This window comes from Urocampus carinirostris, chromosome 13 (assembly GCF_059441175.1).
Source record: "Urocampus carinirostris isolate Australia breed hairy pipefish chromosome 13, RoL_Ucar_1.0, whole genome shotgun sequence".
In the NCBI taxonomy this organism is placed as follows: Eukaryota; Metazoa; Chordata; class Actinopteri; order Syngnathiformes; family Syngnathidae; genus Urocampus; species Urocampus carinirostris.
Window position 1 is genome coordinate 36,030,374 of NC_142361.1, and position 25,233 is coordinate 36,055,606.

The 25,233-nt window shown below is 42.8% G+C and overlaps 1 protein-coding gene and 1 non-coding gene across 2 annotated transcripts in view; one reads left to right on the forward strand and one right to left on the reverse strand.

Moving 5' to 3' along the window:
- plekhh2 (pleckstrin homology domain containing, family H (with MyTH4 domain) member 2) overlaps window positions 1-25,233 on the forward strand; it is a 76,301-nt gene that overhangs the window by 36,827 nt on the left and 14,241 nt on the right. The window contains exons 8-24 of the mRNA XM_088351514.1: window positions 245-1,107; window positions 2,872-2,947; window positions 3,079-3,170; window positions 3,247-3,406; window positions 6,226-6,362; window positions 7,676-7,789; window positions 9,657-9,743; window positions 9,837-9,995; window positions 11,563-11,643; window positions 13,097-13,276; window positions 13,356-13,464; window positions 16,879-16,991; window positions 18,327-18,506; window positions 20,285-20,382; window positions 22,812-22,989; window positions 23,173-23,331; window positions 24,452-24,549. Coding sequence (XP_088207640.1) covers window positions 245-1,107; window positions 2,872-2,947; window positions 3,079-3,170; window positions 3,247-3,406; window positions 6,226-6,362; window positions 7,676-7,789; window positions 9,657-9,743; window positions 9,837-9,995; window positions 11,563-11,643; window positions 13,097-13,276; window positions 13,356-13,464; window positions 16,879-16,991; window positions 18,327-18,506; window positions 20,285-20,382; window positions 22,812-22,989; window positions 23,173-23,331; window positions 24,452-24,549 — 2,884 coding nt within the window. The remainder of the gene's footprint in view (window positions 1-244; window positions 1,108-2,871; window positions 2,948-3,078; window positions 3,171-3,246; window positions 3,407-6,225; window positions 6,363-7,675; window positions 7,790-9,656; window positions 9,744-9,836; window positions 9,996-11,562; window positions 11,644-13,096; window positions 13,277-13,355; window positions 13,465-16,878; window positions 16,992-18,326; window positions 18,507-20,284; window positions 20,383-22,811; window positions 22,990-23,172; window positions 23,332-24,451; window positions 24,550-25,233) is intronic.
- On the reverse strand, window positions 19,843-19,936 carry trnai-uau (transfer RNA isoleucine (anticodon UAU)). The gene is made up of 2 exons: window positions 19,899-19,936; window positions 19,843-19,878 (listed from the first exon to the last, which is right to left on the reverse strand). It is a non-coding gene; the product is annotated as a tRNA-Ile (tRNA).

Genomic DNA, 25,233 nt, shown 5'->3' on the forward strand with positions numbered 1-25,233 from the left:
AAGAGTCCGTGATAATGTTAATGGCTCTCCTGTGGTACTGCAAGCCGACAATGTCCTTTAGACTGGGCAGAAAGCAGTCAACGGTCTTCTGGGCTGTGTTGATTACTGTTTTTCCAGTCTGATTCCAGCATACCACACTATGATGCCAGAATGCTATCCATTGTGGCTTTTCAGAAGGATATGGGTATGGATAAAACGGACTTCATAAAAAAATGTATCTTGTCTTCTCTTATGTTTTTAACAGATATTAGAAGTAAGCAGACAGCCTCCTCAGGCTTGGGTGTCCCGAGACCAGATCGACCAGGACTGCTGGTAAACAGTCAAGAGGAGAACGAGAACATGAAACCTATGGACTTTGGAGCAAGCAGGCCCGGGTCTTGTAGTGTTTCCTCAGTGCTGTCGGGTGCTGAAGGAGGACAGGGAGGGTGTGAAACCAGGGACGAAGGTCCAGAGTTCAGTCGGGCGAGCAGCGAGGCTTACCTGACCGCTTCGGATGACAGCAGTTCTCTCTTCGATGATGACATGCAGCGAGCCGAGAGACCAGATCTTCTCGGAACATTGGACGGGTCACCTAGGGAAACTACAACGAAAAACCAATGCTCTCCTGAGGAGCTCAATAAACGATTCCAATCACAGAGACTAGACTCCTCGTCCTCTTCCAGCGAACTGAACACCCCCAGCCCGGTCGTCACACCGGCTCTCACTCCCAAACGTCCCAATCCACCCCAAGACCCAAAAGATACCCCAGGATCCCCCAAACAGCCCAGATTGCGGACTCCTGCGGGGTCAGGGTTGACCGTCTTTACGACAGCCAAGAAACACTTGAGCCAACCGCCGACGGGCAACGAGGCGGCGCACGGACAAACGCGCAACGCCCTCAGCATGCTTCGTTCCCCCCCGCTGCAAGAAACTGACCTTGACCGAGTGCTGGAGGTCGACATGGAAACGGGCAATGAGCCGGCTCGGGTGATTCGCCCCGGTTCTCGCGGAAAACCCTCAGTTCTTTCCACAAAGGCCACACCCAGCCCCGGGGGTCGGTGTCCAGAAATAAACTCAGACGCTCAAAGCTCGCCTCCTACACCCCCTTTACACAGGCTCCCTTCCTGGGTAAGAATTGGATTACAACAGAAACAAACATTATTTACAGTATGTTGTATTTTATGTTATAACATTTACATTCACATTATATATATATATATACAGTCCTTTGCAAAAGTTTGGGCACCCCTGATCATTTCAAGATTTTCCTTTATAAATCATTGGTTGTTCGGATCAGCAATTTCAGTTAAATATATCATATAGCAGACATACACAGTTATATCTGAGAAGTAGAGTGCAGTTTAAAGGATTTACAGAAAGTGTGCAATAATTACTTAAACAAAAGTAGTTACATTTGGACACCTCTGTTGTTTTATTGATTTGAATACCTTTAGCACTAATTATTGGAACAGATTGGAAGATTTTTTTGGTTAGCTCATTGACCCTTGACCTACATACACTTGTGAAGGCAATCATGAGAAAGGGTATTTAAGGCGGCCAGTTGCAAGTTGTTCTCCTCTTTGCATCTTCTCTGAAGAGTGGCAACATGGAAGCCTAAGAACAACTGTCAAATGACCTCAAAACAAATTGTTTAACATCATGGTTTAGGGGAGGGATACAAAAATCTAGCTCAGAGATTTCAGCTGTTAATTTCCACTGTAAGGAACATAGCGAGGAAATGGAAGGCCACAGGCACAGTTCTAGTTAAGGCCCGGAGTGTCAGGCCAAGAAAAATCGCAGATAAGCAGAGGAAGGATGGTGAAAACAGTCAAACTCAACCCACAGACCAGCTCGGAAGACCTACAACATGATCTTGCTGCAGATGGTGTCACTGCGCATCGTTCAACTATCCAGCACCCTTTGCACAAGGAGATGCTGTATGGGAGAGTAATGCGGCAAGAGCCTTTTCTACGCACATGCCACAAACAGAGTCGCTTGAGTTATGCAAAAGCACATTTCGACAAGCCAGCTTCATTTTGGAATAGGATGCTGTGGACTGATGAAACTAATTTGGACATAACAAGGAGCATAGCATGGTGGAAGAAGAGCACAGCATTCCAAGACAAACACTTGCTACCCACAGTAAAATTTGGTGGACATTCCATCATGCCGTGGGGCTGTGTGGCCAGTGCAGGTACTGGCAATCTTGTCAAAGTTGAAGGACGCATAGATTCCAGTCAGTATTTGCAGATTCTTGCGAACAATGTTCTAGAATCAGTGACAAAGCTGAAGTTGCGCCGGGGCTGGATAGTTCAACAAGACAACGACCCCAAACACTGCTCAAATTCTACTAAGGCATTCACGCAGAGGAACAAGTACAATGTTCTGGAATGGCTTTCTCAGTCCCCAGACGTGAATATTATTGAAAATCTGTGGCGTGATTTAAAGCGGCCTGTCCATGGTCGGAAACCATCAAACCTGACTGAAGTGGAGATGTTTTGTAAAAAATGGTCAAAAATACCTTCAACCAGAATCCGAACCCTCATTGGAAGCTATAGGAAGCATTTAGAGGCTATTTTTTTCTGCAAAAGGAAGATCTACTAAATATTGATGGAATTTTTCAAAGGGGGGCCAAATTTATGCACCTGCCTACTTTTGTTTAAGGAATTATTGCAAACTTTCTGTAAATCCTATGAACTTCATTTCACTTTTTAGATATCACTGTGTTGGTCTGCTATTTGATATATTTAACTGTAATTGCTGATCCGAACAACCAATGATTGATAAAGGAAAATCTTGAAAATGATCAGGGGTGCCCAAACTTTTGCATATGACTGTACATGTGTACTATTATGTTGTGGCTGGTTTACAAAGGTGTTATTTTTTCCAAAGGAGAGTCGCATCTATGCAGTGGCTAAATCAGGAATTAGGCTGTCTGAGACATCATGCACGGATTCGGCTAGCAAAGGTAAGTGAGTATGCTAGTAATGACGACAAAATCAATTGAGAGATTTCATGCTGGTTTTCATGTTTTTTTGTTCGTGTAGCTTGAACATGGTAAAAATGATTTTTTTCACTCTCTTGACTCTTGATTTGTAGACCCTTCCTTGGTATCCAATCCTGCCTTTTTAATATACACATCCCTCATATACAAGAATATGACCACACCAGTGTACACAACTCTAAAGGGGGTAAGTTAAGTAAATATTTTCATGTACGTGCAATTGATTAGCCTAGCTGGGATTTATGAAAACCATCTCTTTGCAGAAAGCGACTCTGCTAAGTAACAATCCATACTGCGAGGAGTCATCCAGTTCTGAGGACTCATCCAGTTCTGGAGAGGAGGATAGTTCCTTATGCAGTGATCACACCTCCTCCAGTTCCCACAAGGACAGTAACCCGGGCAGCCCACGGTCCCTTAAAAGAGGTATACGTCATTTATACTAGGAGGGCTGAAGAAAAATGTGAAACAGTGAGCTTAAATAGTCAAAATATGATACTATGTGCTTTTCAGTAATGCAGGTAAACAACTCCACACATGTAAATACAAGGGTCCCCCTCGACATACAAGCTCCTCTAGTTACGAGAAATTTGAAATATGAGATGTCTTTCGAGCAAAAATTTTACCTGACATTGTCACGTCCAGAATAAAGGGTAGACCCAATCGCGTAACCTTTCTCACAAGTTCATTGGAATATAGAGAGGAAGGGCAGCGCCCGCGATCTGGTGCAAGTCGCCCTCGCAATCAGATTGTGATCCGAATACGGAAGTGGATCTTCCGTAGCAGGCGATGGCGGTGTCAGGGACAGAAAAACAGGTCGATAGCCGGGAGAGGAGAGCAAAAACGTGGTCGGGATCGGAAACGAGTCGTAAGCAACAAGAGAGAGTAGACGTAGTCGGGGACAAAAAGAGGTCGTAAGCCGGGATGGGAGAACAGATGTGGTCAGGAGCAAAACAGGTCGTAGCCGGAGACAGACGGAAGCGAAAACGGGACAGGTGGGAGTTAGGGTCTAAAAAGGCTTGCTTAGTATACACTGAGGTTCGCAGACGGACTGACCACAGGGGACTGACAGGACAGGTTTTAGGTAGTGACAGGGAGCCAATCAGAACCCAAAGCGGTTGGCGCCAAAATGACCAGGCACAGGCACATTTTAGTTCGCTGGTATCCTCTTTTTTTACGTGATTAGTGTATTCCTATGTTCAATTACTAATTGAATGTGTTTTTAGTGATCAAATGTCTTTTATAGCTATCTAGGGTTAACTTAGAGGATTTTGGGAGGCCGGGAACGAATTACCGTATTCTCCGGACTATAAGGCACACTTGAAAACCTCATTTATACCAGACATTCGAAAGTGCACCTTTTGCAAATGCATGCAGTTGTCACGGTTGCCATGGCCCCCAATTGGCCCCGTCCGTGTGGCGCCAACTGCGGCTTGTAGACAGATTGGCTTTCCTTCTATTTAAGCTCAGTGCTCTCATTTTTACTTTGTCAGCCCGTCAATGAACTTCTGCCCCACAAGACGCGGGTTTCAACTCGGTCCTGTTTCCTGTTGGTATTTCCTGTCCGTTATTGTTCCGATTTATTTTGTCCTGTTTAATATCGGTTTCCAGTTTCGTTCACGTCTAGTTTGTCCTGTTTAATTTCGATTTCCTGTTTTTGTACAAGTTTATTTTGTCCTGTTTATTATCGGTTTCCAGTTTCGTCCCCATCTAGTTTGTTCTGTTTAATTTCGATATCCCGTTTTTGTTCCCGTTTATTTTGCCCTGTTTAATATCGGTTTCCAGTTTCGTTTCCGTCTAGTTTGTCCTGTTTAATTTGGATATCCTGTTTTTGTTCCCGTTTATCTTGCCCTGTTTAATATCGGTTTCCAGTTTCGTTTCTGTCTAGTTTGTCCTGTTTAATTTGGATATCCTGTTTTTGTTCCCGTTTATCTTGCCCTGTTTAATATCGGTTTCCAGTTTCGTTTCCGTCTAGTTTGTCGTGTTTAATTTCGATATCCCGTTTTGACCCCATCTGTCCGATATCTGCTCGGGCAATTGGTATCGATCTCGTCGGCCTCTGGCTTCCTGTCATTCTACGCCAGACTGCTTCTTAACGTGCATGACTGCCCCCCATTATTTTACCTCCCGTAAAATAAAAGCTTGTGTGAGAAACGTCACGCATCTGGGTCCTTATCCTGCTCCGTTTCCTGCCAGCAGTATTTATTCGTGTGCGTTACTCCACAAGGTTTCACGTTATATTACCGAATTTGTGCAAAGATTGATCAGCCCAAAAATATCGCTGACCATAATCACCAAAACTTGTATGCAGTGGAAATCAGCAGCGAGAAGGCTGAAACAGATAACACACGAAAAGGCATTTGTTCTTCTTATCATCACACTATTTTTACACTGCCAGAAAAATGTGAGAGAACGTTGGAGAATTGCGCTAATATATAACGGAGGTGTATACAAATAAATAAATATGGTAGTGAACCAGAACAGGATCAGGACCCAAATGCATGACGTTACTCACACAATCCTTTTATTTTACGGGAAATGGGGAATCATTCACGTGAGGCAGCAGTCCTGCGTGAAATGATAGGAAGCCAGAGGCCGACGAGATCGATACCAATTGCCCGAGTTGATATCAGACAGAGGGGGTCGATAACGGACAGGACGGGACAGACAGGATGGATAATGAAACAGGATATCGAAAATAAACAGGACAAACTAGACGGGAATGAAAACTGGAGATAATAATAAACAGGACAAAATAGACGGAAACAAAACTGGAAACCAAAATTAAACAGGACAAAATAACGGGAACAATACCGGACAGGAAATACCAACAGGAACAGGACCGAGTCGAAACCCAATTGAACGCCATGGCAACCGTGACATGTAGAACTTACTGCCGTTTTGATTTTAAGTGACTTACAGCCTAGTACGCGCTATGAATGAAAAAATAGGACAAAGGGCTATTTTTGGGGGAGGCACCTTAGAATCCGACGCGCCCTATAGAGCGGGAATTGCCAAAATTGTTTTTTAGTTGTTTTCTCATGCAGCCAATCAATTCAAGAAACGAGAAATTTGAGATACAAGTTTTATCTGGGAACTATCAATCTTGTATGTAGAGGGACAATTTAGTGTACTACAGTGGGAAAAAACTATGGTCTGTCGGAACGTTGGAAATGTCATTTTTTTTTCTGTATGGAGATATTGAACAAAGCAATAAAGCAAAAACACTTTTCCTTGACTCACAGCTGTCTCAGTGGCTTCAATGACATCCGAGAGTGACTACGCCATTCCACCAGATGCCTATTCCACCGACACCGAGTGTTCCGAACCCGAGCAGAAACTGCCGAAAACATGCTCCCCCGTTGGTGACAACAGCAAGAGTGTACGTGAACATTCCTTATCCGTCCATCCATTATCTGCACCGCTTATCCTCAGTAGGGTGGCGGGGGTGCTAGAGCCAGTCGGCAGGGGACACCCTGAACTGGTTGCCAGCCAGACACCAAGACAGACAACTCACTCACTCATTCTCACCTAGGGACAATTCGAACCGACCAATTGACCTGACACGCATGCTTTTAGAATGCACGGGGAAAACATGTAAACTCCGTACAGGAAAATTGGTAGCTGGATTTGATCACATTACTTCAGAACGGTGCTGCAGACCACTCAGCTGCCGTGCCGCCCCATTCGTTATTCCATGGCCAAATATAGAATTTTGGGTGTCGTGTACTTTCCTTATGAAAGTTGACGTCATTTTATTTATCTCATCTCATCTCATTATCTGCACCGCTTATCCTCAGTTGGGTCGCGGGGGTGCTAGAGCCAGTCGGCAGGGGACACCCTGAACTGGTTGCCGGCCAGACACCAAGACAGACAAATCACTTGCTCATTCACACCTAGGGACAATTCGAACAGACCAATTAACCTGACACGCATACTTTTAGAATGCACCGGGAGAACATGCAAACTCCGCACAGGAAGACTGGATTTGATCTTATTACCTCAGAACGGTGCTGCAGACCACTCAGCCGCCGTGCCGCCGTGCCGCCCCATTCGTTAGTCCATGGCCAAATATAGAATTTTGGGTGTTGTGTACTTTCCTTATGAAAGTTGACGTCATTTTATTTATTTATTTTTTTTTTATTATACGAAAGCCAGAATGTTGACAGTTTCTGTTCCATGCTATCATTTGAGCAGTTTGTTATTTTTGGGGTCGTCCAACTGGAAGTGGGCAGCACGGTGGAGCAGTGGTTAGCGCGTGTGCGGCACAGTTCTGAGGTCATGAGATCGAACCTCCTGTGTGGAGTTTGCATGTTCTCCCCGTGCTTGCGTAGGTTTACTCCGGGTACTCCCGTTTCCTCAAACATTGCAAAAACATACGTGTCAGGTTAATTAACCAGTCCAAATTGTCCCGAGGTGTTAATGAGTGAGGGAGTTGTTTGTCTCTGTGTGCCCGGCGACTGGCGGGCAACCAATTCAGGGTGTCCCCTGCCCAATGCCTGAAGATAACTGGGATGACTGGGATGGGCTCCAGCACCCCTGTGACCCTAAGGAGGATAAGCGGTGCAGACAAAGGATGGATGGATGGATGTTCAGCCCATCAAAATATTGCATTAAGTCTTCATCTGCCAAGATGAACATACCAAAGATTGTGTAACCTACCAGCAATCAAATTTGAAATATTACATCTTGTAGGAGTCGATGGAGAAATCGGGCTACCTGCTGAAAATGGTAAAGACGTGGAAGAAAACCTGGAAGAGGCGATGGTTTGTCTTGAAGGACGGAGAGCTCCTTTATTATAAATCCCCGGTGAGTTTGATAAGCATATTAAAAACACTTTTGTGTGTATGTTTGTGTTAATTTTGAGACTCCTCCTGATCAAGGGCTTCACAAATGAACATGACTTGACTTGACTTGAAGTGATTTTAGCTCACTTTCGCTGCTACTTCTACTGACGGTGCCGGAATGATAACATCTTATTAGAAAGTGTGACTTCAATGATCCGATCATATTGGAAAACATTGATGATATTGTTAACTCAACTATATGTGTCATTTTAAAAAAGGTCAACATTCAATTAGTCGGCCCCTCGGCATGTGGCCCTTCCATCCATCTGACTTTTACACCCCTGGTCTATCGAGTGCCACAAAATCTTGATGCAAGATTTCCTGTAATCTAATGTCATGAATTAAACTCAATTCCGGATAATCCGTAAATAAGATTAGGAGTACATGAAAACTGTTTTTCAGGTTTAACTTTCTAAGATGTTAGTTATTCTAATTTTGTCCCAATATTTGTCAATGGATTGTGATCTATTGTTTTTACTTTTAGGATATATCATGAACTAGAACAGGATCAGGACCCAAACGCGTGACGTTTCTCACACAAGCCTTTAATTTTTGGGAAATGGGGAGTCATGCACGGTAGGCAGCAGTCTGGCGTGAAATGATAGGAAGCCAGAGTTCGACGAGATCGATACCAATTGCCCGAGTAGATATCAGACAGATGGTGTCAATACCATCTGTCTGACAGGATTGATAATGAAATTGGATATCAAAATTAAACAGGACAAACTACACGGGAACGAAAACTCGAGAGAATAATGAACAGGACAGAAATAGACGGGAACGAAACTGGAAACCGATATTAACCAGGACAAAAAAAATACGGGGGCAGCATGGCGGCGCAGTGGTTAGCGCGTGTGCGGCACAGTTCTGAGGTCGTGGGAACCTCCTGCGTGGGTTCAAATCCAGCTCCCGGCCTTACTGTGCGGACTTGTATGTTCTCCCCGTGCTTGCGTGTGTTTCCTCCGGGCACTCCGGTTTCCTCCCACATTCCAAAGACATGCAATTCAGGTGAATTGGCCGGTCCAAATTGTCCCTAGGTGTGACTGAGCGAGTGAGTTGTCTGTCCCCGTGTGCCCTGCGATTGGCTGGCAACCAGTTCAGGGTGTCCCCTGCCCACTGCCTGATGATTGCTGGGATGGGCTCAAGCACCCCTGCGACCCTACTGAGGATAAGCGGTGCAGCTAATGATATGAGATGAAAAAAAATACGGGAACAATACCAGACAGGAATTACCAACAGGAAACAGGACTGAGTCAAAACCCACGTCTTGCTGGGTGGGGGTTCGTTGACGGACTGACAAAGGAAGAGTGAGCGCACTGAGCTTAAATAGACGGAAAGCCAATCTGTCAATGAGCTGCAGCTGGCGCCACACGGGCGGGGCCAATTGGGCGCCATGGCACTCTATTTCATTGTCTCATCTCATTAGCTACACCGCTTATCCTCAGTAGGGTCGCGGGGGTGCTGGAGCCCATCCCAGCAATCATCGAGCAGTGGGCAGGGGACACCCTGAACTGGTTGCCAGCCAATCGCAGGGCACACTGGGACAGACAACTCACTCGCTCATTCACACCTAGGGACAATTTGGACCGGCCAATTCACCTGAAATGCATGTTTTTGGAATGTGGGAGGAAACCGGAGTGCCCAGAGGAAACCCACGCAAGCACGGGGAGAACATACAAACTCTGCACAGGAAGTCTGGAGCTGGATTTGAACCCACGCAGGAGGTTCCCAAGACATGAACTGTGCCGCACATGCGCTAACCACTGCGCCGCCGTGCTGCCTATTTCATTGTATGGAGCTTTTATATCTCAAAAACAATTTGTCTCCAGAGTGATGTCATCAGGAAACCCCAAGGTCAGATTGAAGTCAATGCCACCAGCAGCATCGCAAGAGGAGAAGGAAAGCAAGTGCTCCAGGTTTGTGTTCCAAACAGAAAATATGAAGTTTATGTTCTTTTAATCATGGACGTTAAACAACCTCTTTAATATTGTGTTATATTTATACTGTAGATATTGACAGGCAAGCGGGTGTGCTTCCTGAAAGCGGATTCTCCAAACCTACTAGATGAATGGCTCACGGTGCTGCAGAGTGTGCTAAAACTCAAAGCCGCGAGTCCCCTCTTTACTCAGCCAGATATTCGGCCCGGCATGAAGGGACATCTTATCAAGGTTACGTCGTTATAAGACAATTTCTCCTAAATCAAAACAAGTACCGTTTTCCCAATGCATACCTGTCAACCTGTACGTTTTTGCCGTACAAAGTACATTTATTATGCATTTTAAGACGTGTACGATGTACAAGAAAATTCGTACGGAAAAACGCAAATTTGTCAATGATGGGTACCATCCGGTATACACCGACTATCACGAAACGGCAAATCAATCAAGTCAAGGGAGTTCGCCGCGGTAGCCTCTATCTCGGTATCGTTTTTTTCCCGTTGCAAACAAAGCCAGCGGTTTGATGCTACTGTGCGCATGCGTCTGCCGCCTGGGGATTTCCCATCATGCATCATTCAGATCACACGTGAACAAAGCGAAAGCAGAGCAGTAGACCTACATTACAACATAGTTTTGAGTTTTCTTTGGATACAATCATCAAGTCGCAATGGCAGAACCTGAATTAAAACGGCATAAGTCATTCTGATCTGAAAACAACAGGCAGGGTTGATTGAGTAAATTTGAAATAAATGTGGTCTTAAAAAACTTTGCATTTCATGTGGTAGTTGTGTAGAGAAAGGAAGTCCGTCTCTTTTTAGAGAACCGGCTTTTTCGGCTCAACTCATTACAGAGAGCCGGCTCTCAAACGGCTCACTTGCATTATATTATGAATGATTATTTAAGAAAAAAAGGAAGTATAAAAGGAGAAAATGAAAAAAGACAGGTTAGTGGTTATCCCTTTAATCAGTATATTACCAACAATAATTGAATTTAGAAAATGAATTCATAATTTGAATAAGAAAATATATTATTCTACTTAATTATATTTGCATGTGTTTTTTCCTTCTACAGTGAACGTCCAAGCGACTTAATTCTTTAACTTTTTTCATTATGAACCTCATTCATGTCGAGCAACTCAGTATCTCACAACAAATTTAACAATATTTATGATATAAGGCAGCACGGCGGCGCTGTGGTTAGCGCGTGTGCGGCACAGTTCTGAGGTCGTGGGAACCTCCTGCGTGGGTTCAAATCCAGCTCCCGGCCTTACTGTGCGGAGTTTGTATGTTCTCCCCGTGCTTGCGTGGGTTTCCTCCGGGCACTCCGGTTTCCTCCCACGTTCCAAAGACATACATTTCAGGTGAATTGGCCGGTCCAAATTGTCCCCAGGTGTGACTGAGCGAGTGAGTTGTCTGTCCCTGTGTGCCCTGCGATTGGCTGGCAAGCAGTTAAGGGTGTCCCCTGCCCACTGCCCGATGATTGCTGGGATGGGCTCCAGCACCCCCGCGACCCTATTGACGATAAGCGGTGCAGCTGATGAGATGATGAGATGAGATTTACGATATAACGAAACACATGTACAATATAACATGTTAAACTAAATAAATCAACACGTTTGAAAAAAAAATATATGGTGTAAGATTATTTTGTAAGGGAAAATACAACAGTTTGTAAGGGCATGGAGCGCGACAGGTATGCCAATGGCACTTTCCACTCTTTTTCTCTTTATTTTACACAGTGCCTGTTTCCATTGAGGTCACAACATTTCTGAAATGATCCATTTGTTTTTGCCAAACAGATAAAACATGGCTACTCTAAGCGAGTTTGGTGTGCTCTGATTGGCAAGACTCTATACTACTTTCGCAGCCAGGAGGACAAGGTACATTTTGTGTTGTTTTTTTAAATCATTAATGATAAATTGGATTTTATTGCAATAATTTGAAAAGCTTAGGGTTTTTTTTTCCAGAATGAATAAATTATCTCATTGCTAATGCATTAGTACACGTTGCCCCTGTTATGATTACCGATATGCTTCACTTGTGCCCGCTCTTTTGGCGCCAACTGCCTCGGACTCTGATTGGCTCCCTGTTCCTATTTGAACCCACTCCTATCTGTCACCTGTTGTCAGTCCCTCTGCAGACCTCGGTTTACTCTAGGCAAGCTTTTCGACCCTGACTCACTCCAGTTTTTGCTCTCGTCTGTTTCCCGGCCTCGACCCGTTATTTTAATCTTTACCATGTCTACTCTCCTTTTCTGGCTTTCGACTCGTTGCTGAATCCTGACCACGTTTTTGCTCTCCTGTCCTGGCTACTGACCCGTTTTTTTCCGTTCCCAACACCGCCATTGCTCGCCACGGATGTGCCACTTCCATGTTCAGAGCGACCTGCTTCCCGCGACCAGCGATCACTGGATCATGTGTGCAATCCCTTCCTTTCTTTCCAATAAAACTGAGAGAAACATAACGCAAGTGGGTCCTGTCTCCGTTCTGGTCCTGACAGCCCCTTATTTTTTCCTACTTTCACATTTTTTCTATTAAAATTGAGACCAATAACAATAGATAAATAAATCATCATCGCCATATTAATTGAAAGGGTTTTTTAGCAATGGAGAACATTAGGAAAGTGTTTTGTTGAGGTTTATGTCAAGAACCAAAATAGGAGGAGGACCCAGATGCGTAACGTTTCTCACACAAGCTTTATTTTACGGGAAATGGGGCAGTCATGCACGTTAACCCAAACACCAGTCTTTCGGGGATTGCTGGGGGGAAGATGTAAGGCAGTGGAACGACATGAAGCCAAAAGCCGAAGAGATCGATACCAAACAAGACAAACCAGACGGGAATGATACCAGACACTGGAGATTTATACTAAACAGGACAAAATAGACGGGAACAATACCAGACACTGGAGATCGATATTAAACAGGACAAAATAGACGGGAACGCTACCAGACACTGGAGATCGATATCAAACAGGACAAAATAGATGAGAACGATAACAGACACTGGAGATTGATATTAAACAGGACAAAATAGACGGGAACGATACCGGACAGGAAACACAAGCAGGAAACCGGACAAAACACACGTCTTGTGGGTGCAGAGGTCTGGCTTCCAGTCATTCCACGCCAGACTGCTGCCTTACATCTTCCGCCCAACGATCGCTGAATCACTGGCGTTTGGGTTAACGTGCATGACTGCCCCATTTCCCGTAAAATAAAGCTCGTGTGAGAAACGTCACGCATCTGGGTCCTCCTCCTGTTCCAGTTCTTGACAGCAACAAATCTTACGAAGGAAGAATTTTCAACTCTTATTTTTTTGGCTATGTTTTTAGTTTCCACTTGGTCAGGTTAAGCTTTGGGATGCCCAAGTGGAGGAGGTCGACAAGTCTCAGGACTCGGAAAATGGATTAAAGGCATGTGGAAGTGGATCACAGGTGACGTCTTATACTATCGCCATCCATCCAAAGGATCAGGAACCCATCTACCTGCTCATCGAATCTCGCCATGAGAAGGTCAGTCCGTTTGATCTTTACCATGACAGTGTTTTAAAGTACTGAATTGTGAGCTTAATAAAGTCATGCTTGAGTTTAGGATTCCTGGCTGTATCACTTGTGCAACGCAGCAGGAACTATGATTGGGAAAGTCGGGACTGCGTTTGAAAAACTGGTGGGGAAACTCTTTCAAGTGGATGGAGACCCAAGTAAGAAAATCTGGAGTAATTTGTTTTGGCTTCAAACTGAAACAAGGGCCTTGAGTTTTCTAACTACCGTAAATTCCGGACTATAAGCCGCTACTTTTTCCCCAAACTTTCAACCCTGCGGCTTATTTAGTGATGCGGCCAATTTATGTAAATTTTCTAACGGCCGCCAGCGGCGCTCGAGTACAAAAGGTAATATTTAGACCGGTGGAATATATGCGCCGAGGAAGACTGCAACTTCTTGGCTTGTGCATACAGTGGAACCTCGGTTCTCGACTATAATCCGTTCCAGAACCCTGTTCGAAAACCGATTTGTTCGATCACCGAAATCATTTTTCCCATTAAAAATAATGTAAATCGTTTTAATCCGGTCCAACACCCTGAATGTTTACCTTGAATGTTTAACGTAAACATAAAGCTAACCCAGGCTAATCGTACGTTCGCGTTATCGTAATCTTCCGTAGGAAAGATTACGCTAACATGAACGTGTAAAAATAAAAAAAAGGGCTAAAACACTTCGTACACCTATATTAAAGGCGAAAGCAAAACGAAGCATGTTTTATTATTATTATTTAAGCTTTAAAAACTCTCTCGGTGTACCGTCTTTCTTTGTAAATATGTAACCATGTATAATATGTATTTGCAACTGTATATTTTTGTAATGTATTTATTTCAGACACTTATTCTGATACGTTTTGCATGGGTGAATAAAAAAGATGGGGCGTAAAAAACTCGGGCTGACGGGAAGTGGGGACCGGTAAAGGTGAGTGTTTGTGGACGTGGCGGACAATAGTGGATATATATTCTTTACCACCCTTACCTTTGGAAATATACACTTTTTTTCCTTGGATTACTTTCAACGGGACCCGGACTCTGCAGGTCTGCATCAAACCTTAAGTACCGGTATCATTTTCCGTTCATTTTGCCGGCTGTGATTTTTGGACTGTGTACTTTTGTGAAGGACATTCAGTTTCAATCGCGGGACTTAAAGTCAGGTTTGGGTTAATTTTGTATTTGTGTGACATTTTTTTAATGTGGGCGCTTGCGGCTTATATACAGGTGCGGCTTGTGTAAGGACAAGATCGGTATTCCTCTTAAAATGTGGTGGGTGCAGCTTATAATCAGGTGCACTCTATAGTCCGGAATTTACGGTAGACATGAGTCTGTGTAACGGGACCCAGGTGGATGGTCTAGCTCCAGCTGGTGTTACACATTTGTTTTATATATATTTGTTTTCTTGGTTGTTGTTGTTTTACATCGTCTGCAAAATAGATAAGTGTCAGTCTCACGCGACACCATTTACTTGTGGACATTAAGGATTATCTATCGAGCAAGTCTCGTTAAATCACGTGATATCCCTTTTAACATATAAATACAAAATAACATTGCCATCAATTGGTACTTTTCAAGAATCATTTAACAAAACACCATAACTGTACCTTCCAAAGCAACTCACCTTGTGTTAATTGGTGACAAAATATACATATTTACATCACAGTACACTCTTAACCAGTCCAGCATAACATAGCATACCTCACCAATGGTCGCGCAATACCCGCACGTTATCAGCGCACAAGAAAAAATAGCCAGCTCACAAAAATGAGGGCTCAAAATTGCTAATTAAGAAGCGAATTAAGTCAAAGTTACAGTGCATGAAGGTCCCCCTTACGCTAAATGCGGTATTTTGAAGTCAAGGTCGAAGTAGAACGAAGCTGAGTAAAGTCAGTAGAGTTGGTCGAGAACTGGCTTCTTCGGCTCAGCTCACTTAAAAGAACCGGCTCTTTCGGGTCCCAACGGCTCTTCGGGTTGTTTTTGCTTCTTTAATCCCAACATGACCAAATATCATGTAAAATTATGCAAAAAATGACTTAAAGGAAGGGGGGAATAGAACAAAAAAGAAAAAATACCAAAATTAAAAAGTAGTGAAAAGCTGAGAAAAAAAGAAACAAAAGGAAGAGAAAAAAAGAAAGTAAAATTTAGAAAAAAGCCATAAAAAAAAGAAAAGAAAGAAACAAAGGGGAAAAGTAAATAGAGAACAAAAAGAAAATAGTAACAGCTTGGAAAAAATAAACACAATGAGATTTTTTTTAAAGGAATTTAAAAAAAGTAGACAGAAAACACGGAAAAAGAAGAAAAAGTTTGTGTTTCATTCAAATAATTTCCAATTATATCAAGTGAATCTTGTTGCCAACATTGTATTTCCACTAAAAAATGTGATAAAGTACAGTTGTGTATCTTACAACCGACTAAATAAGCCCCCAAAAATGTAAGTATTATGCGACAAAATATATCAGAAAAAAAGAAATGGATATTCTTGTGAAAGAATTGTAAAAACAAACAACGTTTGTAGGCCGTACAACCTTTGCAATAGTACATGAGTCAATTCACAAAAGAGAAAAATAATTTTGCATTGCCGGAAACTCAGCAAAATGTAACTTGATGTCAAGTTTTGGACAAGTTTGATAACGATTTAGTTGCCACACTTGGGATTATGGTTGCTCACTGTTGTTTCAAGCGTTGCTCACAGACTTTTTGTGAACGCTCAGACCCGTAAGGAAAATTACAGGGAACATTGTACCTCACCCAAACTTATGCTAAGGGACGACTCACTCGTACTATTTCACTTTTTGTAAACTTTACAGTCATAACAAACAACCTTTACAAACATATTTTCACATATTATCATCCTCACAGTAAGTGTCAGTCTCACACGACACCATTTACAGGGTTGGGTAGGGTTACTTAACTTGATTACTTTCAATTACTTTTGGATTACTCCAATACCAAATATGCTAATAAAAGACAAAAGAAACTAAATATGAATAAAATGACAAAATTTTGTGCAGGCTTGGGGAGTAACTGAATACATGGAACGGCAAAAATGATGTTGGCAAGCTGTTTGGATTTATTTTCATTTTGTTTCTGTCGCATTTTATGTTCGTTTTGCCGGAGATCAAAGAGCTCAAAGCCAGGAGAGAAAGCTTACCACGTGTTGTGAGTCATCATTTTATTCATATTTAGTTTCTTTTGTCTTTTATTAGCATATTTGGAATTGGAGTAATCCAAAAGTCATTGAAAGTAATCAAGTTAAAGTAACCCTACCCAACCCTGACCATTTACTTGTTGACATTAAGGACCATTTATTGAAAAACTCTCATTAAATCACGTGAGGTCTCTGACCTGTGAGACTTTGCCATCTAGCGGTGATATACTGGTACTTCACTTACTTTTTCTGTTTTACAAAACTCAATACCTTTAGAAATACTAATACACTTCCCTTAACAGTCAAATACGGATGAAACATAAAAATCCCAAACTAGTCAGCAACCCTTGTTGCGCCACATCTGTTTCCAGTAATGTATCATTTTTTGATTATGTTCCATTTGTTTGCCCTTGATTTTGAACATCTCTTTTCAGACTCCCAGATGTGGAGAAACCCAACATTATGTTCCAGTAAGGAGGCTTTACTGTCTCCCCTCACCACGCTACCTTCACAGGCTCTGCAGACAGAGGCTGTCAAACTCTTCAAGGTGTTACTCCATTTTCCTCATAATAATGATTTGGTTTAGGCTTGCCTAGTTGGCCCTGAGAAGCTTGTTGGTTCGATGACATTGTAAGAAATGTATGGATTGTAGTAAGGTGTACTGTAAAATCTGGGATTTACTTGCTACTGATAGAAATTTGGTATACTTCCTATGTGAATAGTTTGGTACCATTCATGGTTCTGAGACGGTGTGAAATTAGTTATTTACGTATCACGAAGTTGATTAAACTCAAGAGTGTGAAAGTGGAAGCGGTGGGACTGTGATACAATTTGGACCGATTCGTTGCTTAATACGGTGTTTCTAAACCCTTTTTGAGATCAGGCACACTGTTTTTATCCAAAATCTCGGTCCGTCAGAAATGTTCTAAAATTAATTTGAGACACCAGTTTTATGTTTTTTTTTTAAGTTTGAAGTATCATGTTGCCTAAATTGACAGTATACAGATTTTATGACTTTTCGTCACTGTGGCTTAGAGGTAAAATCTTGGGCTAAGACTAATAATTAAGTTGGGCTGGGCCAGGCTCCTCTCTGGCATTTTTTTTTTTTAACGTAGGATCTGTCCAGCATGTCAGGACCAGGACGGAAACAGAATCCACTTGCGTGACGTTTACCACAAGTTTTATTAAAAGACAGAAGAAGGGTGTTCGCTGGGCGTGCGAAGGAAATCGCTCTCGTACTTGGATTGTGATCCAAATAGGGCAGTGGATCGATGGTGGTGTCAGGGGCGGAAAACTGGTCGGTAGCCGGGACTGGGAGAGCAAGATGTGGTCGGGGTCGGAAAGGAGTCGTAAGCCAGAACGGGAGAGTAGACATAGTAGGGAAGCAAAAAGGGGTCGTAAGCCGTGACGGGAGATCAAACATGGTCAGGATCAAAACGGATTGTAGCCGGAGACAAACGGGAGCAAAAACGGGACAGGCGGGAGTCAGGGTAAAAAAAAGGCTTGCCTTGTATCAACAGAGGTTTGCAGACGGACTGACAACAGGAGAGTGACAGGACTGGGTTTAAAAAGGGACAGGGAGCCAATCAGAGCACCAAATGAGTGAGCACAGATGATTCACATCAGTAATCATGACATAAGACCAAAATCAAAAAAGCTTCTATAAGTTATTACTTATATTGCCTCGTATGATCATGAGCAGTTAGTATATAAAGATTAAAAATGTAATTTACTGCCACTTACTGACATAGATGAATGTTACAGTTTCGGCTGATTGCTGGAAAAAGCAAAGATACGGAACTATGGGACTGGATTAATAAAACACCCTTTAAGATCTTTTCTGCTTATGATACTCATCCAAATGGCTTCTTCTTCTTCTCAGACTTGCCAGCTGTTTATCAATGTCGCCATTGATGCCCCGGCCATAGACTACCACGTGTCTTTGGCTCAGACTGCCCTGCAGGTTTGTTTGACCCACCCTGAACTACAAAACGAGTTCTTCTGCCAACTCATCAAGCAGACCCGGAAGAAACAGCCACACGCCCAACCGGGCCCTATTCAGGTACCTACCTGGCGTCAACAAGTACTATGAGTATGAAGTAATATTGTCAAGTGATGATGCTCCACAGTATCAAACTCCTATGAGGTTACCACAAGAGGGCACTGTTTGTATCCATTCAATCATTTTTCTCCATCAGAGGTCTCAAACTCAATTGTCTCGGGGTTGCCGGAGTAAGGTTTCAGGCAAAGTTGGGCCATATCGCTTCAAACACTTCTCAAACAATTCTCAAATATTTTTTTCTGCACAAAATAAGATCTATAGACAAGGAAAATCATATTTTTCACTGGCTAATTCTCGTTCTCTCTCTCGTTCTCTCGTTCTCTCATTCTCTCTCGTTCTCGTTTTCTCGTTCACGTTCTCTAGTTTTCTCTCTCCTCTCTCGTTCTCTCTCTCTCTCTCTCTCTCTCTCTGTCTGTCTCTCTCTCATCCTCTCTCCCTCTCTCATTCTCTCTCTCCCTCTCTTGTTCTCTCTCTCTCTCTCTCTCTCTCTCTTTCTCTATCTTTCATTCATTCTATCTCTCATTCTTTTGTTCTCTCTTGTTCTCTCTCCCTTTCGTTCTCTTGTTCTCTCCATCTTTCGTTCTCTCATTCTCTCTCTTTCATTCTCTTTCTCTCTTGTTCTCTCGTACTCTCTCTTGTTCTTGTCTTCTCTCTCTTTCGTTCTCTCTCTCGTTCTCTCTTTTGTTCTCTCTCTATTTTTCATTCTCTTTCTCTCAGTCTTTCTTTTTCATTCACTCTCTCTCTCTTTCTTTCTGTCTTCTCTCAAAGTATTTGTCTTTTTCTGTCCTTTCATCTTTCTCCCTGTCTTTCCTTTAATCTTTCTGCGTTCATGTCTGTCTGTCTCTCTTTCTTTGTTTCTCTCTCTTTCTTTTGCGTCCGTCTCTCTTTCTCTCCGTCCCTCTCTCTTTGTGTCTGCCTCTCTTTCTTTCTATTTGTGTCCTTCTCTTTTACTCTGTATCTCTGTTTATTTGTCTGTCCCTCTCTGCCCAGTTCTCTCACTGTCTTTCTCAGTCTGTACTTCTCTCTCTCTCTCTTACTTTCAAATAGAAGGAAAACAGAAGAATACTGTTTAATTTTATTGTCATAGCATATTTGTACTAAATTTGAAATTTGACAAACAAAAACAGACAACTGTTTTTTATGTTGCCTTTGTCCAACACAACTGCACCCTATTATTATACCCAGTAGTGTTCTGGTAAACCATTTAAGCAAATTGGATATGTTGGGGATGCGGGACTAAGAAAACAACAGACGGACAATTTCTCTTGAGGATCAAGGCTCTTTAACCTGTTGATTATTTGCTAAATTCAAAAAAGTCATGCTTTGCCCTAAACCGTGCTCCAGGTGAGGCTCGAACTCACAACCTCGGCATTACTCCACAAGATACTGTCATATAAGTACCGTGCGCTAACCGATTGCGCCACTAGAGCTTGCTATACTTGATGAAAGCGGGTGGCTAGCATCCAACTTTTAGCTCAGTTTTACAGTCTCCTCAGGCTATCCTATTTCTGAACTTGTTTTGTTTTGTGCTGACCACTGCCAATCTGTCCAATAGTCAATGGTCTCAGATCTGTTCAATCTATTTTTTTGGTCTGAAGGAATTGCTTAAAACCAGTTTGAACATAACAAGCAGCCTTCCACGAATCCTTTTTCCCACTGTACCTAATCTGAGCATAGCATGCTGTCAAAAAAACCTAAGTATTTTGAAGGTTTGGAAGTTAGTATTGATAACTTATTGTACAATCTTGATGCACTGTATTTGATTTTACCTTCCACAGGGTTGGCAGTTTTTGGCCTTATGTGTTGGACTGTTTCTGCCTCAGCATCCGTTTCTCTGGCTGCTTCAAGTTCATCTCAAAAGACATGGGGACTCCAGGTGACAAAAACGCTCAAACAATTCGAATAAAATGAATGTTGAAGTTACATACTATTTTATACACTGTCCTATCTTACATAAAGTCAAAAACACTTGTTCTAAAATCTGACTTCAGTGTTTGAGGGCAAACTCTGAGAGACGGCTGTCGTAAAAACGCCTGTGCTTTGGAATGTGTCTTTGGTTTCTGTTTGTTTAGATAACAATGACTTATCACCGCGCCTGGGGGCAAGGGCAATGACCTATCACCCTTCTCCCAATGCTTCGAAAGGCAATTGGGATAAATGCATAAACACGGCGCGTACCAATCAGCCAGAGGCTAGGTCATGGGGCGTAAACATTCCATCGGCATGAATTATAACAGAGGAACCCCCTGACTCTCTTCGCTCTGTCTCCTGAACACGATTGTTATTGGCCCAGACAGAGACCTGATTTGTTAAACTATGTGATTCGGCTAAATAAATTGATACGTGGACTATACTCGGCTCAATAACTTCTCCGGATTCTGGACATGCTCCAACTGCAAGGGTTTGGACAAGAAACGTGAAGTGTCTTGGAGTCAGATTGCAGTTTAGGAAATGGTAAAACCTTACAATGTGTTCAGGTAACATCCCACTTACAAATGGGATTGGTTCCTAGCAATTGTGCCATCTGCTGCCCAGATGGTATCAAGTTAATGAGTGTCGTTGTAAACTGGCTACCAAAATTGTTATACGGGTTGCCGGGCTGCTGTTATTTGCTGCGATGAGAATGATTTTTGTTTTAAATGAGCGCCTAATGAAAAAGAATCTGCGGGGAGAAATTTGAGTATCTTCTGGTCATGATCGTAAGTACAAATTAATGGTGGAAAATGTAAGTTGGATGCAGCTTTAAATGAGAAAATATATAAATAATAAAAGGGTCTCCAATGTAATGCCGGCAGGCTTTGAAAACATCATGGGTCATTGTGATTTTCTAAGAACTGTACAACCTGGTAATAACGTAGTAACAACATGTCTTTTTAGCAATGCACATCGAACTGGTAGCCACTCTTGTAATCAGTTACAAAAAGTAGATCTTGGGTTCAAGGAGGTTGGCGACCCCTGTTCTAATGTTGAGTCAACTTTATGCAAATGTTATTTAAAATTAAGTACTCGTCCAACTGGTTGCTTTGAATGCATTTGAATTGAATTTTGTTAGTGCTTTTGTTCAGGTACTAAACAGTTGATGAAATAAAACACATGTTCAAGTTTTAATGAGTTGTTAAGGTTGTTTTACCATCATTATATCGTTTGTTTGAAATGATGAACGTAGCCATTCTTGTTGAGGTTCACTGCTTGTAGGTTAGATTTAAAATAAAGTTACTGTGTCACGGTTGCCTTGGCGCCCAATTGGCGCCACCCGTGTGGCGCCTGCTGCAGCTTGTTGACAGATTGGCTCCCTGTCAGTATTTAAACTCTGTCCTGTCAGTCCCCTTTTGTCGGTCCGTCTGCGAATCTCAGTTTTTACACGCCAAGCCCTTTTTCGCCTGTCCCGTTTTTTGCTCCTGTTTGTTCCCCGCTACGATCTGTTTTGACCTCATCATCTCTCCTGTCCCAAATTACGACATGTTTTGATCTCGACAACGTCTGTTCTCCCGTCCCGAATAACGATCCGTTTTTTATCTCGACCACGTCTACTCTCCTACCATGGCTTTCGACTTGTTTCCGATCCCGACCACGTTTTTGCGCTTCTATCCCGGCTACCGACCTGGTTTTCCGTTCCCGACACCTTCATCGCTCGCCACGGAAGTCCCACTTCGGCGTTCAGAGCGACCTGCTTCCCGCGTCCAGCAAACCCCAGATTGTGGGCGCAACCCTTTCTTCTAATAAAACTTGTGAGAAACGTTACGCGAGTGGTCTTGACACACCGAGTGTTGGGTACATAGGTACTATGCTATATCCAATTAAAAAGAATAATAGTGGGAAGTGGGCAGCACGGCGGCGCAGTGGTTAGCGCGTGTGCGGCACAGTTCTAAGGTCTTGGGAACCTCCTGTGTGGGTTCAAATCCAGCTACCGGACTTCCTGTGCGGAGTTTATATGTCCTCCCCGTGATTGCGTGGGTTTCCTCCGGGCACTCCAGTTTCCTCCCACATTCCAAAGACATGCATTTCAGGTGGATTGGCCTGTCCAAATTGTCCCTAGGTGTGAATGAGTGAGCGAGTTGTCTGTCCCTGTGTCCCCTGCAGACTGCCCGATTATTGCTGGGATGGGCTCCAGCACCCCCGCGACCCTACTGAGGATAAGCGGTGCAGCTAATGAGTAATGAATAGTAGGAAAAAGCTTTTTGTTTCTGCCCATTACAGACATTAAACAATATTGCAAAATGTTGATTGACATCATCTTTTGGCTTTCTATTCTAACAACACACATCACCCCCTAGTATTTTCAATGCCCCCGTATTTTGTCCCCAGGACTGAAGTGGGTAAATATGCCATTTACTGCCAACGTTCAATGGAGCGCACGCAGCAGAAGGGCGACAGGCAGGCCCGACCATCCCGCATGGAAATTCTTTCTATTTTGCTCCGGAATCCCTACCACCACTCCCTGCCCTTCAGTGTGCCTGTTCACTTCCTCAATAACACCTACCAGGTAATAATAAAAATTACATTAAGACAAATGATGAAAGAGTTATATGGAAAAAAACAATTGGAAGTGAGATAATTACTGTTTATTCAGGGACATAGATAAAGATCCATTTTCAAATTAATGAACGCTATAATGCAGTAAATATAACCTTGCAGTTACAATTAAACCTACTGTAATATATTTCAGGTAGTGAGTTTCGATGCGTCTACCACAGTCGATGAATTCCAGTGTCGTCTCAACCAGGACACGGGAATGAGGAAAACAGGGCTCTCGGGTTTTAGCATATACACTGATGACCCAACCGGACGAGACCTGGAACATTGCTTGCATCAAGGGAGCATCAAGGTGATTTTAAGGCTAATTCCCATTACTTCCTCTTCCCCTCCATTTTGCTCCTTACTCCAGCAATGCATGTTCACAGGCCCGGGTCACAAGCCTTATTTCACAAAGATAGGTTTGGGGTGCCTTAGATTCTTCCTACTCACACCCCCTTTTGTCATGAACTGGAACAGTATCAGGACCAAAATGCGTGACGTTTCTCACACAAGCCTTTTATTTTACGGGAAATGGGGAGTCATGCATGTTAGGCAGCAGTCTGATAGGAAGCCAGAGGCCGACGAGATTGATACCAATTGCCTGAGCAGATATCGGACAAATGGGGTTGATACCTGGACAGGACGGGACAGACAGGATTGATGTCAAAACAGGATATCGAAAATAAACAGTACAAACTAGACGGGAACGAAACTGGAAACCGATATTAAACAACGGGACGGACTGGATTGGTATCAAAACAGGATATCGAAATAAAACTGTACAAACTAGACGGGAACGAAACTAGAAACCGATATTAAACAGGACAAAATAAACAGGAACAATATCGGACAGGAAATACCTACAGAAAACAGGACCGAGTCAAAACCCACGTCTTGCGGGGCAGAGGTTAGTTGACGGACTGACAAAGGAAGAATGAGACCACTGAGCTTAAACAGACGGAACGCTAATCAGTCAACGAGACGCAGCTGGCGCCACACGGGCGGGGCCAATTGGGCGCCATGGCAACCGTGACACCTTTGGCATTACTGAACAGCTGGAAGCAATTTTCAGAGGGAATGAACCAATTTACATATTTATATTGGTTTATGTTATGTTTGTATGGAAATCAAATTCTAACAAGACAGGATGAACATTATAGTTTATTGTTGGAAGCAGTTTCAATGTTACCTTTTCGAGTTTAAAATGTAAAAATAAAAGCAAACAAAAGGTAAACAAGAAGTACAATCCCGATTCCTAGAAGAATGGAACATTTTACATCACAGAATAAATGAAAGGGGGAGGAGGAAGATAAACAAGACAAAACGGGTATGTGAAAAGGGAAGACACGGAATGGGACTTTAAATCATCGATATTCTGTTTGTGTAGTGGATGTTTCCAATCTATAAGTTCTTTTTCATGTCTATGGCAGATTTGTGATATTATATCCAAATGGGAACAAGCATCCAAAGAGCAGCACACTGGCAAGTCTGAAAACACCAGAACAGTCCGTCTCACTTACAAAAACAGGTATGTGTTGAACATTTGAAGGTGTAACATTACTGTGTCAATATCTACGCAAGTCACAGCTAAACAATTGAGTTGCAGTATAAAGATTACATGTCTTAAACTTTACAACATTTTTAACGTTGTTCACTATTGATCGCGCATCCGGACCATACTCAGTTTTCTTAAATGAATTATCTAAACTGTTGTCTGACCTAGTAACCTATACAGACAAAATAACAATTATGGGGGATTTTAACATTCAGATGAACTCCCCACTCAGTTCATTTACTGTTGCGTTTCGGTCTCTAATTGATACATTTGGTTTTAACCAACTCGTTGATTTGCCAACTCATAAAGATGGAAACACGCTAGACTTGGTTCTGACTCGAGGAGTTTCAACCTGGAATGTGACGGTGTTACCGTGTACTACCGTTATTTCTGATCATTATTTAGTTACATTAGAGGTGCTGGCTAAATGCTGTATTAAAAGAAACGAAGGATTTAGTGGACGCAATATAAGTACTGGCGTAGTTTCTGAGCTCTCTGATCTTCTTTCAGGAGTAGTTGCGTTGTTTCCTTTATATAAAGGCTCTATTGACTCTCTTATGAATGAGTTTGATGCTACCCTGGCTAGTGTCCTAGATTTAGTCGTTCCCATACGGCTTAAATCACGACCTAAAAGTCGCACGCCTTGGTTCACTGATG